Source organism: Giraffa tippelskirchi, chromosome 7 (assembly GCF_054371585.1).
Source record: "Giraffa tippelskirchi isolate mGirTip1 chromosome 7, T2T-mGirTip1v1.2.pri, whole genome shotgun sequence".
NCBI classification, from domain to species: domain Eukaryota; kingdom Metazoa; phylum Chordata; class Mammalia; order Artiodactyla; family Giraffidae; genus Giraffa; species Giraffa tippelskirchi.
This window is the reverse complement of record NC_137281.1, coordinates 65,955,802-65,975,905: the sequence shown is the minus strand read 5'-3', so window position 1 is coordinate 65,975,905 and position 20,104 is coordinate 65,955,802. Positions and strand designations below refer to the sequence as shown.

Sequence of the window (20,104 nt, the reverse complement as noted above, 5' to 3'; positions counted from 1 at the left end):
GGCAGGACTCCACCTTCTCCTCTCTGTGTACCGTGAATCTGCACACAGTGGGCTTTCAGAACCTTAGGAGACTTGAGCCATTCCCACTGGAGCCAGAACCCTCCCCAGGAAGGAAAACAGCTGTGGAGTCATTTTGGCCCCAGCACTGGTTCCCAAACCCTGGCGGCTCCTACAGCCTCTACGGTGTGAAGAGGGAGGTCCCTTTTGACAGAGCTTTCCGGCTGTCAGATCTAAGCTGTTGTTTCCCTGTCAGCTGTGTCTCTTCCGTTGCAGCCAGGTGGGCCACGCTGCTCCAAAGGAGCTCACAAGCTGAGTTGCAAGGGAGGTATTGAGAGGACAGGGATGGCTACAACGTGCTGCAAACTGAGTGAGGGTCCCCACAATCCTCAGCAAAGGTCTGTGGTGTGCAAGTGGGGAGTAGAGGGCCCCCAAGTTCCAAAGGAAGGGAGGTACTCGGGAGCTAAAGCCCTTGGCTGCTGTGGTAGCAGCTGCACATGGCAGCTCGTCCACAGTGCACTTCGAATGAGGTCATATGAGCGGGACTCTGGAAATGGCTCCGAAATCCAGAGAAAGGGGTCAGGGTATGTGGGAATCCGGCGGGGGTGGGGGGTGGATGAAGGAAGGTGTCCTTCCTCTCTCCAGTGCAATTTGGTTTGGTGAGTCTCAAAGCTACCAGATGGCACTTCCCAAGTCAGGCCCCCGCAGGAATCAGGGTGGGCTGCGTGCCTCGGCCCCTGCCACAGGGACAAGCCACACCACTGGCCTCCCTGAGCTCAAATGGCCGGATCTGGGGGTTCTGTCTGGGTGCACACCTCCTTGCTGTGGCCAAGTTCCCCCCTTCTCTGAGCACCAGCTTCATCCTCTCGAAGGAGGACATCGATTGCTACCTTGGCACGTTACTCTCTTCATCCTGTGAAGACTCATTAGGCTTATCCTACAATTACTAGCTGGCCCGAAGAGATATCTCCTGAATCCAGATTAAGCTGGAGTCTCCCAGGCTCATCTGGCATGTCTTCCCTGAAGTCTGCCAAAACCCACACCCTTGCATTTCCAGGGACTCCCCTTAGCCAGCTGGGCAGAAAACCCAGCATGCTTCAAACAAGCTGACAGACAAGCGGGAGAGGACTCACGGGCAGACGGCCTCCCTCAGGTCTCGGGTGGAGCTCTGGGACCACAGCAGCAACGGGCCATCCCAGCCCCTGGGCTCAGCAGCGCCCTCATTCTCAGGCCGGCGGCTCTGCCCTGAGGGGAGCAGGAAGGTCACCAACTGCCGCAGGCGGACCTCAAGCCCCTCCCACTGCTGGAGCCTGACCTCCCCCGGCCCCACCCCTTCCCCTACCCCAGCAGGACGAGAGCTCGTCTTCCCCTGGCTTCCAACGTGAGGCCCGGCCCTGGGCCCCGATTGGGCACTGCCCCAGTCCGGAGCCAATCACAGTGGCCAGGGAGGTGGAACGCACCGATTGGCCAGGGCCAGGTCATGTGACCATGCTCCCCAGGAAACTCAAATATTACCAAGATTCCCTAACAAACCAATGAACAAAATTATCCAGTAAACGCAAACCGTACTTTTTAATGAGGCCAATGTCACAGAAAAAAAAAAAAAATGCTTCACAATGAACTGCTCAAGGAAGCTACTAAATAAACTTTCAGAAAAGTTAAGTCGTTTTTTTTTTTTTTTAATAGGGTGACGGAGAGCTATACCTTTCCCATCTATGTGAATTTAGGTTTAAACTAGATTTCCCTTGGCTATTATATAAGACAAAAAACCCCACATCACCCCCTTTCACTCCCCCCACCCCCAAAAAGTGTTTTAGTCTATTGAGTTTTTGTGTCCTCAGTTGTGTCTGATTCACGGCAACTCACGAACTCTACACAGCCAGGCTCTTCCGTCCATGGAATTCAGGGCAATTTTTTTCTGTCACAGTAAATGCCCACCCTGGGTGATTCAAAGGCAAGGGCTCAGAGGCTCCTGAGAGACTAACTCCTTTCAGCTGAGCACAGAGCTGGCTCCTCACTGGGATGCCTGTGGCCTGGGGCTCCCAGAGGGGACAGCAGCACTCGCCCCACCGTGTGGTCACTGCTGCAAGTGCAGGCTGCTCCTCACTCCCCCTTGACAGTGTCCCTGAGGGCAGAACAGTGTGAATCTACTCAAGGTGGAAATGCAAACTCCGATGCAACCAAACTTCCCACAAGGTCTCCAAAACCACTCAGGAACAGGGAATAGGAAACTGCAGGGCATGACATGAATGGAGATGGAGACTTGACACCTTATACCGAGTTCACTTCCAGTTATCCCTAGACAAAGTTTCCATGAAAACTTGTCACAAATCTAGAAGAACAATGAGCAGAAACCGGACACGTGCTTTGAGTCTTCACACACAAAACTAAAAGGCAGTCCACAAAACAACCCAGAGAATACACTGGACTTTGCAAAATCAAAGATATCTACCGTGGGAAAGACCTCATTACAAAAGCAAAAGACAGGTCATACATCGCGAGACGAATGAGTGGAAAAACAAAGCTTCTCAAGGACGTGTCTCCAAACAGACAAAGAACACCAACACAACAAGCCTGTGAAAACTAGGGAAGGTCTGAAGGGACGCCAGACTGAGGAAGACACACACAGAGTATCCCGGATGATGTCCAGCACTGAGGGCCTGAAGAAACAACAGTCTAGTTGCACTCCCTCAGGCCTGTGTGACCCTGGATGAGGCCTCTGTTTCCCGGTGGCTCTGAGAGATGGACAGGGAGGAAGGGGAAGAGAAATCACTTGCACTTCTAATACTCACAGCAAAGTCTTCCAATGAGAAGGGAATTATCACCCCCACTGACAATGCCATTCACTGAAGTGATACCCACGAGTCCATCTAACCCAGAAGGGAAGGAAGGACCTGTTCTCACAAAACGGCGAGAGATGGAAGAAAGAAGATCAAGCCCACACCAATCACTGGAAAGAGAAGCTGTGCTCAGGGCTTGAAAGAATTCCTATTGGGAAAATGATGTCACAGCCCCACAAGGCAATCCACAGCTTCGATGCTATTCCTCCCAAAATGCCAATGCATGTTCGCACCGAACAAAGAATTGCAAAAGGGGTTACGGAAACAGAAAAGAGCCTAAATTGTCAATACAATCCGACGAAAAAGCCCCGATACGGACGTCCAAGGTTGTGTGAAAGGAAATTAGACGACCAAACTAGGATCCTCAGGAGAGTATCGGAGAAGGCGATGGCGACCCACTCCAGTACTCTTGCCTGGAAAATGCCCTGGACGGAGGAGCCTGGTAGGCTGCAGGCCATGGGGTCGCGCAGAGTCAGACACGACTGAAGTGACTTAGCCGCAGCGGCAGCAGCAGGACAGTATGCTATTGGGAATACAACAACACACACAGATCCAGATCGATGGAATAAAGTTGAGGGTCCAGAAACAAACCCCGGCATCCAAGGTCAACTCATCTCTGACACAGAAGGGGAGAATATCCAAATGGGAACAAGAAAGCCTCTTCAATCAATGTCCATGGGAAAACCAGACAGCTACATCTGAAGAACGCTATTGGTTTTGATCTCACACCACCTCAATATCGGGCAAAAACCTCACCCTAAAGACTGATGTCATGAGATAGCTAGAAAGAAGCGTAGGTCAAAGGCTCCTTAACATCAGAGTCTCCTTGCCATTTGCTGGGCGGAGGTAGAAATGGGTCTCTTCAAGTAAGGGAAAGAGGGAAACCAAGTACACCAATGGGTTTCCATCCAATGGAACCTCTTCACAACAGAGAAGCTAAGCATTCACAAATGCAAAAGATAGGAAACGGAACATGAGAGACTCCTTGCAAGTGGTGTATCTGAGAAGGGGTTCATATGGAAAGAGACGAAGAATGCACAGCACTCAGATTCCAAGAAACACCACCACCACCCTTGACCCTTCCCCCATGACCAACTCCGACCTAAAGCCTTTCTCTCCCTCTAACCTATCCCTAAAACATAACCCTCATCTAATCATATACATGTGCATTCCTAGCATCCATCCATCCACACACGAGAGAGAAAGAGGAAGACACAGACTGAATCGAGAAAGGAAAAGAGAGGGACACAGCCAGAGAGAGACACGGAACCAAAGAGAGGAAAGGAGTCGATGGTCCAGACTTTTCATCAATCTGTCTCGAAGGTAGAAGCAATGACAGCGCCCATCCACCCCAGAAGGGGGAAACGGACGGAAGGTTTGGAGAGGAAAAGACAAGAACGCAGGGAGCCATTAGAAGCTCAGCCACCCGCAGAAGCCGAGCTGGGACACTTGAACAGAATCTCAATGGAAACAGAGGACCAGAAAGTTGGCTACTCTTTTCTATCAGAGAGGGAGACCTTCGAGTCTTCCTTTCGGTCCTCCAACTTGCATGCGGGGTCTCCAAACAGTCAGGAGGGGGAGTGCCTTTTCCTGGGTACCACGGCGCATCCAGGCCTCGTTCTGCCCCATTCTGTGCTGTGTCAGCCCTGGATGGAGTCTTTCTTTCTGAAGTCTCAGCGCACAAGCTCCACGTGATATCAGCCCCAGGTGGAAAGGCATGGAGCTGCTCGTAGGCCGACAGACCTAGGAAACAGATGGGAGAATGACCCCCACTCTGCAGATGGAGAGACCAGGGAAACCCTGAGGGGCATATGCTTGTCCAGGGCCACACCACTTACGAGAAGAAGGAGCCTGGTCTGAGAGCAGCGGGGTCCTCGGAGCTCAGGCCCTGGCTGCACCCAGGCCTCCCCAGGGCTGTGGGCTGGGCTGTGTGGCTGTCACTGTGCCTGCACATGGCCTAAGGGGGGTGGTCGAGCAGTCAGAAACCCAGAGATTCCCTTGCGAAGTTTTGGGGAAGGGACCTCAGCACGAACCCCAGGAAATGATGTCACCTGCCGGCAACAGAACCCAACAGAACCCGCAACCCGGGTATCCAGGCCTCCAGAGCGGAGAGGAGCCCCCAGCCAGATCACTTGCTGCCGGGATGTTCTGCTGTTTGCCCCTGCCCAGAGGCCGGGGCCTCAGGAGAGCTCACAGGCAGTGTGCGTGGGCACCCTGTCGACGTTGGCTCAGGGCACCCCCGAGAGGCCTCTGGCCCTTTGCCCGGAGAAACAGAAAGGTAACACGGGGAGCCCCAGGCGGGGCCAGGCCACCTCTCCCATGCCACCCGGAAACACCGGGTCCTTTGCCTGTGTGTGTGGATGCGGGTTTCTCGGGGTGTGTCTCCCTCAAGGAAGCCCAGGCGGATGTGGGGTCAGAAGCCTGCGGACAAGTTGTGTCCACACCCCAGGGGAGAGCAGGCTGGGTGGGATGGGGAGAGTGCGGGCAGCGCCGGCCGCCCAGGCTGACCTCACACCCTCAGGTGGGTCTCTTTCCTCCCGGGTGGGGATCTGAGCAGACACACGTCTCTGACCCTTCTGGGAAGAGATGTTCGAGCAGGCAGAAGCAGCGGCTCCACTGGCCAGGCCCAGCTCGGAAAACTCCCAGCACGGCTGGCTGACGGTCACTGTCGTTGCAGAGCTTCCCACGTGATGAGGCCGAGGACGGGGACACCCCGTCCACCTCCCGGAGGGAGGGGTCGGAGCACCACCCCCCCGCCCGTGAGGCCCAGTGCAGGCTCCAGGTGAGCGTGCCCACGGAGGCATCAGCCCCACCGGGGGCGAAGCGGAGGCGGGGAAGGCCTGCTGCCGAGACACCACCCAGGATACACCCGGCGGGCCAGTCTGAGGCGGCCACGGAGCTCAGCACACCCGGCTCCGACCCAGAGTCCCGAGAACCCCGGCCTCTGAGGCAGCAGGAGGACCTGGAGCCCAGCACGCCAGAGCACAGAGGTGAGGACGCTGGGGCTGGTGCACGGGAGTGTGTGGGGAGGGGGTGCTGAGCTACACATGGACGAGTCCCCGAAAGATGCTGCTGGGCCTGCAACAAGCGCTGGCCTCACACCCCCACCCCCATCTTGCACACTTCAGTCCCAAAAGACATCCGACCCTGGGTACTCTTTGGGAATCTCTTGGAAGCTTTCTGTCCCGGGATACGCACATGCCAAGGCTGGCCTGTGGGCAAACTTTGCTTCTCCCCCAGCTCTAGCACTGGCCTCCAACTGGAACCAGGCTCTACTTCCCAGACCTGTCCCTACAGAGGTGGTGGCTCCAGGTGCAGGACCCAGGGATCCACCGAGGCCAGATGGAGATCCGAGACTTGCCCTCACAGAGACACCAGGCCAGCTGGGTACTGGCCAGCACACCGGGCAGATCGGATCTCCGTGCCTGCAGGGCCCCCAGCCCCAGGCACTGATGTCCCACCCCCTCAGCCAGAACCTCCACCTCCACGTGCACCTGTACCTGCTCGGGCTTTGGCAGGAGAACCCGAGGCAGAGGAAGAGTCACCGCCTCGGCAGGGAGAGCCTGCCCTGGCTCCCGCGCAACACCCAGACGCCGACGATGACTCACTCGCCCCTGCAGGAAGAACGAGCCCCCGCTCTGGGCAGAGACCCAGAGCCCTTGCCGGAAACACCACGTCCAGGGGAGCGGTCGGCTCTGCAGCCTCCATCCCTGTCTGCTCACCGTGGACGCCGGCAACTCGGTCTGCCCCCAGGGGACATGGAGTTCCTTTCCCCTGAACTGCTTTGCATTTGGTTTGTTTCCACCTTTCTGGTGATGTTTTATTTTGTGTATGGTTTCCTGTATTTCTCTTGGTTAAGTTGGGATTAGTAAACTTTTTCATCATTGTTGCAATTTGGGAACACTGTTGTGTAACTCTGGTGATACTGTGTTACCATCCCACTTTGTAGTTTCAGACCCGTTCGATCTTTATGCCCCACCCCCCAACAAAGCCTGGATTCAAGGCAAGCACGCCCTGTTCATCCCTCCCCCCGATCCTGAACACAATTTCATCTTTTCTTTCTGCATTCCTTCCTATATTCTTGGTGTCCCCAATCAATGACTCTCAGTGAAATGACTGAAGGAGTTTTTTTCGGACTCTCCACCTACTGTAAGACTCCATTGGAGAGTTCTCATTTGTATGTCATTTGAACTAGCCTTTGATAGCTGAAAGGACGGTGTACGTCCTTTCAAGATATCATGTGCCAAACGAAGCCCTTTTGGCAAATGCCATCATTATCTCCAGGCAGGCATTGCTGTTTGAAGGGTGACATCTCAGCCAGAAGGCAGAGGCTGAGCTCCTCTTGTTGCACCAGCTCCCAAAAGAAGCCAAGAAAGGGAGCTGGAACAACAAACCACCCCAACGCCCAGGAAAGCGTTCTTCACGACAGAAGGCTAGAAAATGACCCAACAACCTTGTGGCCCAGAACCCCTCTAAAAAATCACTGTTCCATAAAAAAGAGAAACACATGGGAAGTTCCAAGGAGAGGCAATGCCCATGGCCAGTGTACTTTAGAGACGGCCTGACCGCTCCGGGGAAGACACGCACCGACGGAACCCCTTGGGAAACAGCAGTGATAGTCCTCACCGTCGTAAGGGTTTCCTCTGGGGACAACCTGCCCTGGGCACCACATGAGGGAGCAGACCGGCTTCTCTTCCTCTGCCCCCACACCATTCACTCATGAAGGCAGCTCAGGTGTTCTCATGCCCTGCCTGCCTGCCTGCCTGCCTGGCTCATCCGTGAGCTGTGCCCACCTCCAGGGCAGGACTCCACCTTCTCCTCTCTGTGTACCGTGAATCTGCACACAGTGGGCTTTCAGAACCTTAGGAGACTTGAGCCATTCCCACTGGAGCCAGAACCCTCCCCAGGAAGGAAAACAGCTCTGGAGTCATTTTGGCCCCAGCACTGGTTCCCAAACCCTGGCGGCTCCTACAGCCTCTACGGTGTGAAGAGGGAGGTCCCTTTTGACAGAGCTTTCCGGCTGTCAGATCTAAGCTGTTGTTTCCCTGTCAGCTGTGTCTCTTCCGTTGCAGCCAGGTGGGCCACGCTGCTCCAAAGGAGCTCACAAGCTGAGTTGCAAGGGAGGTATTGAGAGGACAGGGATGGCTACAACGTGCTGCAAACTGAGTGAGGGTCCCCACAATCCTCAGCAAAGGTCTGTGGTGTGCAAGTGGGGAGTAGAGGGCCCCCAAGTTCCAAAGGAAGGGAGGTACTCGGGAGCTAAAGCCCTTGGCTGCTGTGGTAGCAGCTGCACATGGCAGCTCGTCCACAGCGCACTTCGAATGAGGTCATATGAGCGGGACTCTGGAAATGGCTCCGAAATCCAGAGAAAGGGGTCAGGGTATGTGGGAATCCGGCGGGGGTGGGGGGTGGATGAAGGAAGGTGTCCTTCCTCTCTCCAGTGCAATTTGCTTTGGTGAGTCTCAAAGCTACCAGATGGCACTTCCCAAGTCAGGCCCCCGCAGGAATCAGGGTGGGCTGCGTGCCTCGGCCCCTGCCACAGGGACAAGCCACACCACTGGCCTCCCTGAGCTCAAATGGCCGGATCTGGGGGTTCTGTCTGGGTGCACACCTCCTTGCTGTGGCCAAGTTCCCCCCTTCTCTGAGCACCAGCTTCATCCTCTCGAAGGAGGACATCGATTGCTACCTTGGCACGTTACTCTCTTCATCCTGTGAAGACTCATTAGGCTTATCCTACAATTACTAGCTGGCCCGAAGAGATATCTCCTGAATCCAGATTAAGCTGCAGTCTCCCAGGCTCATCTGGCATGTCTTCCCTGAAGTCTGCCAAAACCCACACCCTTGCATTTCCAGGGACTCCCCTTAGCCAGCTGGGCAGAAAACCCAGCATGCTTCAAACAAGCTGACAGACAAGCGGGAGAGGACTCACGGGCAGACGGCCTTCCTCAGGTCTCGGGTGGAGCTCTGGGACCACAGCAGCAACGGGCCATCCCAGCCCCTGGGCTCAGCAGCGCCCGCATTCTCAGGCCGGCGGCTCTGCCCTGAGGGGAGCAGGAAGGTCACCAACTGCCGCAGGCGGACCTCAAGCCCCTCCCACTGCTGGAGCCTGACCTCCCCCGGCCCCACCCCTTCCCCTACCCCAGCAGGACGAGAGCTCGTCTTCCCCTGGCTTCCAACGTGAGGCCCGGCCCTGGGCCCCGATTGGGCACTGCCCCAGTCCGGAGCCAATCACAGTGGCCAGGGAGGTGGAACGCACCGATTGGCCAGGGCCAGGTCATGTGACCATGCTCCCCAGGAAACTCAAATATTACCAAGATTCCCTAACAAACCAATGAACAAAATTATCCAGTAAACGCAAACCGTACTTTTTCATGAGGCCAATGTCACAGAAAAAAAAAAAAATGCTTCACAATGAACTGCTCAAGGAAGCTACTAAATAAACTTTCAGAAAAGTTAAGTCGTTTTTTTTTTTTTTTTAATAGGGTGACGGAGAGCTATACCTTTCCCATCTATGTGAATTTAGGTTTAAACTAGATTTCCCTTGGCTATTATATAAGACAAAAAACCCCACATCACCCCCTTTCACTCCCCCCACCCCCAAAAAGTGTTTTAGTCTATTGAGTTTTTGTGTCCTCAGTTGTGTCTGATTCACAGCAACTCACGAACTCGACACAGCCAGGCTCTTCCGTCCATGGAATTCAGGGCAATTTTTTTCTGTCACAGTAAATGCCCACCCTGGGTGATCCAAAGGCAAGGGCTCAGAGGCTCCTGAGAGACTAACTCCTTTCAGCTGAGCACAGAGCTGGCTCCTCACTGGGATGCCTGTGGCCTGGGGCTCCCAGAGGGAACAGCAGCACTCGCCCCACCGTGTGGTCACTGCTGCAAGTGCAGGCTGCTCCTCACTCCCCCTTGACAGTGTCCCTGAGGGCAGAACAGTGTGAATCTACTCAAGGTGGAAATGCAAACTCCGATGCAACCAAACTTCCCACAAGGTCTCCAAAACCACTCAGGAACAGGGAATTGGAAACTGCAGGGCATGACATGAATGGAGATGGAGACTTGACACCTTACACCGAGTTCACTTCCAGTTATCCCTAGACAAAGTTTCCATGAAAACTTGTCACAAATCTAGAAGAACAATGAGCAGAAACCGGACACGTGCTTTGAGTCTTCACACACAAAACTAAAAGGCAGTCCACAAAACAACCCAGAGAATACAGTGGACTTTGCAAAATCAAAGATATCTACCGTGGGAAAGACCTCATTACAAAAGCAAAAGACAGGTCATACATCGCGAGACGAATGAGTGGAAACACAAAGCTTCTCAAGGACGTGTCTCCAAACAGACAAAGAACACCAACACAACAAGCCTGTGAAAACTAGGGAAAGGTCTGAAGGGACGCCAGACTGAGGAAGACACACACAGAGTATCCCGGATGATGTCCAGCACTGAGGGCCTGAAGAAACAACAGTCTAGTTGCACTCCCTCAGGCCTGTGTGACCCTGGATGAGGCCTCTGTTTCCCGGTGGCTCTGAGAGATGGACAGGGAGGAAGGGGAAGAGAAATCACTTGCACTTCTAATACTCACAGCAAAGTCTTCCAATGAGAAGGGAATTATCACCCCCACTGACAATGCCATTCACTGAAGTGATACCCACGAGTCCATCTAACCCAGAAGGGAAGGAAGGACCTGTTCTCACAAAACGGCGAGAGATGGAAGAAAGAAGATCAAGCCCACACCAATCACTGGAAAGAGAAGCTGTGCTCAGGGCTTGAAAGAATTCCTATTGGGAAAATGATGTCACAGCCCCACAAGGCAATCCACAGCTTCGATGCTATTCCTCCCAAAATGCCAATGCATGTTCGCACCGAACAAAGAATTGCAAAAGGGGTTACGGAAACAGAAAAGAGCCTAAATTGTCAATACAATCCGACGAAAAAGCCCCGATACGGACGTCCAAGGTTGTGTGAAAGGAAATTAGACGACCAAACTAGGATCCTCAGGAGAGTATCGGAGAAGGCGATGGCGACCCACTCCAGTACTCTTGCCTGGAAAATGCCCTGGACGGAGGAGCCTGGTAGGCTGCAGGCCATGGGGTCGCGCAGAGTCAGACACGACTGAAGTGACTTAGCCGCAGCGGCAGCAGCAGGACAGTATGCTATTGGGAATACAACAACACACACAGATCCAGATCGATGGAATAAAGTTGAGGGTCCAGAAACAAACCCCGGCATCCAAGGTCAACTCATCTCTGACACAGAAGGGGAGAATATCCAAATGGGAACAAGAAAGCCTCTTCAATCAATGTCCATGGGAAAACCAGACAGCTACATCTGAAGAACGCTATTGGTTTTGATCTCACACCACCTCAATATCGGGCAAAAACCTCACCCTAAAGACTGATGTCATGAGATAGCTAGAAAGAAGCGTAGGTCAAAGGCTCCTTAACATCAGAGTCTCCTTGCCATTTGCTGGGCGGAGGTAGAAATGGGTCTCTTCAAGTAAGGGAAAGAGGGAAACCAAGTACACCAATGGGTTTCCATCCAATGGAACCTCTTCACAACAGAGAAGCTAAGCATTCACAAATGCAAAAGATAGGAAACGGAACATGAGAGACTCCTTGCAAGTGGTGTATCTGAGAAGGGGTTCATATGGAAAGAGACGAAGAATGCACAGCACTCAGATTCCAAGAAACACCACCACCACCCTTGACCCTTCCCCCATGACCAACTCCGACCTAAAGCCTTTCTCTCCCTCTAACCTATCCCTAAAACATAACCCTCATCTAATCATATACATGTGCATTCCTAGCATCCATCCATCCACACACGAGAGAGAAAGAGGAAGACACAGACTGAATCGAGAAAGGAAAAGAGAGGGACACAGCCAGAGAGAGACACGGAACCAAAGAGAGGAAAGGAGTCGATGGTCCAGACTTTTCATCAATCTGTCTCGAAGGTACAAGCAATGACAGCGCCCATCCACCCCAGAAGGGGGAAAAGGACGGAAGGTTTGGAGCGGAAAAGACAAGAACACAGGGAGCCATTAGAAGCTCAGCCACCCGCAGAAGCCGAGCTGGGACACTTGAACAGAATCTCAGTGGAAACAGAGGACCAGAAAGTTGGCTACTCTTTTGTATCAGAGAGGGAGACCTTCGAGTCTTCCTTTCGGTCCTCCAACTTGCATGCGGGGTCTCCAAACAGTCAGGAGGGGGAGTGCCTTTTCCTGGGTACCACGGCGCATCCAGGCCTCGTTCTGCCCCATTCTGTGCTGTGTCAGCCCTGGATGGAGTCTTTCTTTCTGAAGTCTCAGCGCACAAGCTCCACGTGATATCGGCCCCAGGTGGAAAGGCATGGAGCTGCTCGTAGGCCGACAGACCTAGGAAACAGATGGGAGAATGACCCCCACTCTGCAGATGGAGAGACCGGGGAAACCCTGAGGGGCATATGCTTGTCCAGGGCCACACCACTTATGAGAAGAAGGAGCCTGGTCTGAGAGCAGCGGGGTCCTCGGAGCTCAGGCCCTGGCTGCACCCAGGCCTCCCCAGGGCTGTGGGCTGGGCTGTGTGGCTGTCACTGTGCCTGCACATGGCCTAAGGGGGGTGGTCGAGCAGTCAGAAACCCAGAGATTCCCTTGCGAAGTTTTGGGGAAGGGACCTCAGCACGAACCCCAGGAAATGATGTCACCTGCCGGCAACAGAACCCAACAGAACCCACAACCCGGGTATCCAGGCCTCCAGAGCGGAGAGGAGCCCCCAGCCAGATCACTTGCTGCCAGGATGTTCTGCTGTTTGCCCCTGCCCAGAGGCCGGGGCCTCAGGAGAGCTCACAGGCAGTGTGCGTGGGCACCCTGTCGACGTTGGCTCAGGGCACCCCCGAGAGGCCTCTGGCCCTTTGCCCGGAGAAACAGAAAGGTAACACGGGGAGCCCCAGGCGGGGCCAGGCCACCTCTCCCATGCCACCCGGAAACAGCGGGTCCTTTGCCTGTGTGTGTGGATGCGGGTTTCTCGGGGTGTGTCTCCCTCAAGGAAGCCCAGGCGGATGTGGGGTCAGAAGCCTGCGGACAAGTTGTGTCCACACCCCAGGGGAGAGCAGGCTGGGTGGGATGGGGAGAGTGCGGGCAGCGCCGGCCGCCCAGGCTGACCTCACACCCTCAGGTGGGTCTCTTTCCTCCCGGGTGGGGATCTGAGCAGACACACGTCTCTGACCCTTCTGGGAAGAGAAGTTCGAGCAGGCAGAAGCAGCGGCTCCACTGGCCAGGCCCAGCTCGGAAAACTCCCAGCACGGCTGGCTGACGGTCACTGTCGTTGCAGAGCTTCCCACGTGATGAGGCCGAGGACGGGGACACCCCGTCCACCTCCCGGAGGGAGGGGTCGGAGCACCACCCCCCCGCCCGTGAGGCCCAGTGCAGGCTCCAGGTGAGCGTGCCCACGGAGGCATCAGCCCCACCGGGGGCGAAGCGGAGGCGGGGAAGGCCTGCTGCCGAGACACCGCCCAGGATACACCCGGCGGCCCAGTCTGAGGCTGCCACGGAGCTCAGCACACCCGGCTCCGACCCAGAGTCCCGAGAACCCCGGCCTCTGAGGCAGCAGGAGGACCTGGAGCCCAGCACGCCAGAGCACAGAGGTGAGGACGCTGGGGCTGGTGCACGGGAGTGTGTGGGGAGGGGGTGCTGAGCTACACACGGACGAGTCCCCGAAAGATGCTGCTGGGCCTGCAGCAAGCGCTGGCCTCACACCCCCACCCCCATCTTGCACACTTCAGTCCCAAAAGACATCCGACCCTGGGTACTCTTTGGGAATCTCTTGGAAGCTTTCTGTCCCGGGATACACACATGCCAAGGCTGGCCTGTGGGCAAACTTTGCTTCTCCCCCAGCTCTAGCACTGGCCTCCAACTGGAACCAGGCTCTACTTCCCAGACCTGTCCCTACAGAGGTGGTGGCTCCAGGTGCAGGACCCAGGGATCCACCGAGGCCAGATGGAGAACCGAGACTTGCCCTCGCAGAGACACCAGGCCAGCTGGGTACTGGCCAGCACACCGGGCAGATCGGATCTCCGTGCCTGCAGGGCCCCCAGCCCCAGGCACTGATGTCTCACCCCCTCAGCCAGAACCTCCACCTCCACGTGCACCTGTACCTGCTCGGGCTTTGGCAGGAGAACCCGAGGCAGAGGAGGAGTCACCGCCTCGGCAGGGAGAGCCTGCCCTGGCTCCCGCGCAACACCCAGACGCCGACGATGACTCACTCGCCCCTGCAGGAAGAACGAGCCCCCGCTCTGGGCAGAGACCCAGAGCCCTTGCCGGAAACACCACGTCCAGGGGAGCGGTCGGCTCTGCAGCCTCCATCCCTGTCTGCTCACCGTGGACGCCGGCAACTCGGTCTGCCCCCAGGGGACATGGAGTTCCTTTCCCCTGAACTGCTTTGCATTTGGTTTGTTTCCACCTTTCTGGTGATGTTTTATTTTGTGTATGGTTTCCTGTATTTCTCTTGGTTAAGTTGGGATTAGTAAACTTTTTCATCATTGTTGCAATTTGGGAACACTGTTGTGTAACTCTGGTGATACTGTGTTACCATCCCACTTTGTAGTTTCAGACCCGTTCGATCTTTATGCCCCACCCCCCAACAAAGCCTGGATTCAAGGCAAGCACGCCCTGTTCATCCCTCCCCCCGATCCTGAACACAATTTCATCTTTTCTTTCTGCATTCCTTCCTATATTCTTGGTGTCCCCAATCAATGACTCTCAGTGAAATGACTGAAGGAGTTTTTTTCGGACTCTCCACCTACTGTAAGACTCCATTGGAGAGTTCTCATTTGTATGTCATTTGAACTAGCCTTTGATAGCTGAAAGGACGGTGTACGTCCTTTCAAGATATCATGTGCCAAACGAAGCCCTTTTGGCAAATGCCATCATTATCTCCAGGCAGGCATTGCTGTTTGAAGGGTGACATCTCAGCCAGAAGGCAGAGGCTGAGCTCCTCTTGTTGCACCAGCTCCCAAAAGAAGCCAAGAAAGGGAGCTGGAACAACAAACCACCCCAACGCCCAGGAAAGCGTTCTTCACGACAGAAGGCTAGAAAATGACCCAACAACCTTGTGGCCCAGAACCCCTCTAAAAAATCACTGTTCCATAAAAAAGAGAAACACATGGGAAGTTCCAAGGAGAGGCAATGCCCATGGCCAGTGTACTTTAGAGACGGCCTGACCGCTCCGGGGAAGACACGCACCGACGGAACCCCTTGGGAAACAGCAGTGATAGTCCTCACCGTCGTAAGGGTTTCCTCTGGGGACAACCTGCCCTGGGCACCACATGAGGGAGCAGACCGGCTTCTCTTCCTCTGCCCCCACACCATTCACTCATGAAGGCAGCTCAGGTGTTCTCATGCCCTGCCTGCCTGCCTGCCTGCCTGGCTCATCCGTGAGCTGTGCCCACCTCCAGGTCAGGACTCCACCTTCTCCTCTCTGTGTACCGTGAATCTGCACACAGTGGGCTTTCAGAACCTTAGGAGACTTGAGCCATTCCCACTGGAGCCAGAACCCTCCCCAGGAAGGAAAACAGCTCTGGAGTCATTTTGGCCCCAGCACTGGTTCCCAAACCCTGGCGGCTCCTACAGCCTCTACGGTGTGAAGAGGGAGGTCCCTTTTGACAGAGCTTTCCGGCTGTCAGATCTAAGCTGTTGTTTCCCTGTCAGCTGTGTCTCTTCCGTTGCAGCCAGGTGGGCCACGCTGCTCCAAAGGAGCTCACAAGCTGAGTTGCAAGGGAGGTATTGAGAGGACAGGGATGGCTACAACGTGCTGCAAACTGAGTGAGGGTCCCCACAATCCTCAGCAAAGGTCTGTGGTGTGCAAGTGGGGAGTAGAGGGCCCCCAAGTTCCAAAGGAAGGGAGGTACTCGGGAGCTAAAGCCCTTGGCTGCTGTGGTAGCAGCTGCACATGGCAGCTCGTCCACAGTGCACTTCGAATGAGGTCATATGAGCGGGACTCTGGAAATGGCTCCGAAATCCAGAGAAAGGGGTCAGGGTATGTGGGAATCCGGCGGTGGTGGGGGGTGGATGAAGGAAGGTGTCCTTCCTCTCTCCAGTGCAATTTGGTTTGGTGAGTCTCAAAGCTACCAGATGGCACTTCCCAAGTCAGGCCCCCGCAGGAATCAGGGTGGGCTGCGTGCCTCGGCCCCTGCCACAGGGACAAGCCACACCACTGGCCTCCCTGAGCTCAAATGGCCGGATCTGGGGGTTCTGTCTGGGTGCACACCTCCTTGCTGTGGCCAAGTTCCCCCCTTCTCTGAGCACCAGCTTCATCCTCTCGAAGGAGGACATCGATTGCTACCTTGGCACGTTACTCTCTTCATCCTGTGAAGACTCATTAGGCTTATCCTACAATTACTAGCTGGCCCGAAGAGATATCTCCTGAATCCAGATTAAGCTGGAGTCTCCCAGGCTCATCTGGCATGTCTTCCCTGAAGTCTGCCAAAACCCACACCCTTGCATTTCCAGGGACTCCCCTTAGCCAGCTGGGCAGAAAACCCAGCATGCTTCAAACAAGCTGACAGACAAGCGGGAGAGGACTCACGGGCAGACGGCCTCCCTCAGGTCTCGGGTGGAGCTCTGGGACCACAGCAGCAACGGGCCATCCCAGCCCCTGGGCTCAGCAGCGCCCTCATTCTCAGGCCGGCGGCTCTGCCCTGAGGGGAGCAGGAAGGTCACCAACTGCCGCAGGCGGACCTCAAGCCCCTCCCACTGCTGGAGCCTGACCTCCCCCGGCCCCACCCCTTCCCCTACCCCAGCAGGACGAGAGCTCGTCTTCCCCTGGCTTCCAACGTGAGGCCCGGCCCTGGGCCCCGATTGGGCACTGCCCCAGTCCGGAGCCAATCACAGTGGCCAGGGAGGTGGAACGCACCGATTGGCCAGGGCCAGGTCATGTGACCATGCTCCCCAGGAAACTCAAATATTACCAAGATTCCCTAACAAACCAATGAACAAAATTATCCAGTAAACGCAAACCGTACTTTTTAATGAGGCCAATGTCACAGAAAAAAAAAAAAAATGCTTCACAATGAACTGCTCAAGGAAGATACTAAATAAACTTTCAGAAAAGTTAAGTCGTTTTTTTTTTTTTTTTAATAGGGTGACGAAGAGCTATACCTTTCCCATCTATGTGAATTTAGGTTTAAACTAGATTTCCCTTGGCTATTATATAAGACAAAAAACCCCACATCACCCCCTTTCACTCCCCCCACCCCCAAAAAGTGTTTTAGTCTATTGAGTTTTTGTGTCCTCAGTTGTGTCTGATTCACGGCAACTCACGAACTCTACACAGCCAGGCTCTTCCGTCCATGGAATTCAGGGCAATTTTTTTCTGTCACAGTAAATGCCCACCCTGGGTGATTCAAAGGCAAGGGCTCAGAGGCTCCTGAGAGACTAACTCCTTTCAGCTGAGCACAGAGCTGGCTCCTCACTGGGATGCCTGTGGCCTGGGGCTCCCAGAGGGGACAGCAGCACTCGCCCCACCGTGTGGTCACTGCTGCAAGTGCAGGCTGCTCCTCACTCCCCCTTGACAGTGTCCCTGAGGGCAGAACAGTGTGAATCTACTCAAGGTGGAAATGCAAACTCCGATGCAACCAAACTTCCCACAAGGTCTCCAAAACCACTCAGGAACAGGGAATAGGAAACTGCAGGGCATGACATGAATGGAGATGGAGACTTGACACCTTACACCGAGTTCACTTCCAGTTATCCCTAGACAAAGTTTCCATGAAAACTTGTCACAAATCTAGAAGAACAATGAGCAGAAACCGGACACGTGCTTTGAGTCTTCACACACAAAACTAAAAGGCAGTCCACAAAACAACCCAGAGAATACACTGGACTTTGCAAAATCAAAGATATCTACCGTGGGAAAGACCTCATTACAAAAGCAAAAGACAGGTCATACATCGCGAGACGAATGAGTGGAAACACAAAGCTTCTCAAGGACGTGTCTCCAAACAGACAAAGAACACCAACACAACAAGCCTGTGAAAACTAGGGAAGGTCTGAAGGGACGCCAGACTGAGGAAGACACACACAGAGTATCCCGGATGATGTCCAGCACTGAGGGCCTGAAGAAACAACAGTCTAGTTGCACTCCCTCAGGCCTGTGTGACCCTGGATGAGGCCTCTGTTTCCCGGTGGCTCTGAGAGATGGACAGGGAGGAAGGGGAAGAGAAATCACTTGCACTTCTAATACTCACAGCAAAGTCTTCCAATGAGAAGGGAATTATCACCCCCACTGACAATGCCATTCACTGAAGTGATACCCACGAGTCCATCTAACCCAGAAGGGAAGGAAGGACCTGTTCTCACAAAACGGCGAGAGATGGAAGAAAGAAGATCAAGCCCACACCAATCACTGGAAAGAGAAGCTGTGCTCAGGGCTTGAAAGAATTCCTATTGGGAAAATGATGTCACAGCCCCACAAGGCAATCCACAGCTTCGATGCTATTCCTCCCAAAATGCCAATGCATGTTCGCACCGAACAAAGAATTGCAAAAGGGGTTACGGAAACAGAAAAGAGCCTAAATTGTCAATACAATCCGACGAAAAAGCCCCGATACGGACGTCCAAGGTTGTGTGAAAGGAAATTAGACGACCAAACTAGGATCCTCAGGAGAGTATCGGAGAAGGCGATGGCGACCCACTCCAGTACTCTTGCCTGGAAAATGCCCTGGACGGAGGAGCCTGGTAGGCTGCAGGCCATGGGGTCGCGCAGAGTCAGACACGACTGAAGTGACTTAGCCGCAGCGGCAGCAGCAGGACAGTATGCTATTGGGAATACAACAACACACACAGATCCAGATCGATGGAATAAAGTTGAGGGTCCAGAAACAAACCCCGGCATCCAAGGTCAACTCATCTCTGACACAGAAGGGGAGAATATCCAAATGGGAACAAGAAAGCCTCTTCAATCAATGTCCATGGGAAAACCAGACAGCTACATCTGAAGAACGCTATTGGTTTTGATCTCACACCACCTCAATATCGGGCAAAAACCTCACCCTAAAGACTGATGTCATGAGATAGCTAGAAAGAAGCGTAGGTCAAAGGCTCCTTAACATCAGAGTCTCCTTGCCATTTGCTGGGCGGAGGTAGAAATGGGTCTCTTCAAGTAAGGGAAAGAGGGAAACCAAGTACACCAATGGGTATCCATCCAATGGAACCTCTTCACAACAGAGAAGCTAAGCATTCACAAATGCAAAAGATAGGAAACGGAACATGAGAGACTCCTTGCAAGTGGTGTATCTGAGAAGGGGTTCATATGGAAAGAGACGAAGAATGCACAGCACTCAGATTCCAAGAAACACCACCACCACCCTTGACCCTTCCCCCATGACCAACTCCGACCTAAAGCCTTTCTCTCCCTCTAACCTATCCCTAAAACATAACCCTCATCTAATCATATACATGTGCATTCCTAGCATCCATCCATCCACACACGAGAGAGAAAGAGGAAGACACAGACTGAATCGAAAAAGGAAAAGAGAGGGACACAGCCAGAGAGAGACACGGAACCAAAGAGAGGAAAGGAGTCGATGGTCCAGACTTTTCATCAATCTGTCTCGAAGGTACAAGCAATGACAGCGCCCATCCACCCCAGAAGGGGGAAAAGGACGGAAGGTTTGGAGAGGAAAAGACAAGAACACAGGGAGCCATTAGAAGCTCAGCCACCCGCAGAAGCCGAGCTGGGACACTTGAACAGAATCTCAATGGAAACAGAGGACCAGAAAGTTGGCTACTCTTTTCTATCAGAGAGGGAGACCTTCGAGTCTTCCTTTCGGTCCTCCAACTTGCATGCGGGGTCTCCAAACAGTCAGGAGGGGGAGTGCCTTTTCCTGGGTACCACGGCGCATCCAGGCCTCGTTCTGCCCCATTCTGTGCTGTGTCAGCCCTGGATGGAGTCTTTCTTTCTGAAGTCTCAGCGCACAAGCTCCACGTGATATCGGCCCCAGGTGGAAAGGCATGGAGCTGCTCGTAGGCCGACAGACCTAGGAAACAGATGGGAGAATGACCCCCACTCTGCAGATGGAGAGACCGGGGAAACCCTGAGGGGCATATGCTTGTCCAGGGCCACACCACTTATGAGAAGAAGGAGCCTGGTCTGAGAGCAGCGGGGTCCTCGGAGCTCAGGCCCTGGCTGCACCCAGGCCTCCCCAGGGCTGTGGGCTGGGCTGTGTGGCTGTCACTGTGCCTGCACATGGCCTAAGGGGGGTGGTCGAGCAGTCAGAAACCCAGAGA

At 54.3% G+C, this 20,104-nt stretch overlaps 1 protein-coding gene and 1 long non-coding RNA gene across 2 annotated transcripts in view; one reads left to right on the top strand and one right to left on the bottom strand.

Moving 5' to 3' along the window:
* The window catches only part of LOC145514117 (uncharacterized), a 144,921-nt gene extending 135,919 nt beyond the window's left edge, over positions 1-9,002 (bottom strand). Inside the window, exons 1-2 of the long non-coding RNA XR_014059836.1 lie at positions 8,767-9,002; positions 1,131-1,242 (exon numbers count right to left, since the gene is read on the bottom strand). This is a non-coding gene — a long non-coding RNA (uncharacterized LOC145514117). The remainder of the gene's footprint in view (positions 1-1,130; positions 1,243-8,766) is intronic.
* LOC145514095 (uncharacterized) lies at positions 4,938-8,067 on the top strand. Its single transcript, XM_081511181.1, has 3 exons — positions 4,938-5,115; positions 5,515-5,827; positions 6,078-8,067. The coding sequence occupies exons 1-3, from the start codon at positions 4,981-4,983 to the stop codon at positions 6,704-6,706; spliced, it is 1,077 nt and encodes a 358-aa protein (XP_081367307.1). The 5' UTR covers positions 4,938-4,980; the 3' UTR covers positions 6,707-8,067.
* Positions 9,003-20,104: the final 11,102 nt, after the last annotated feature.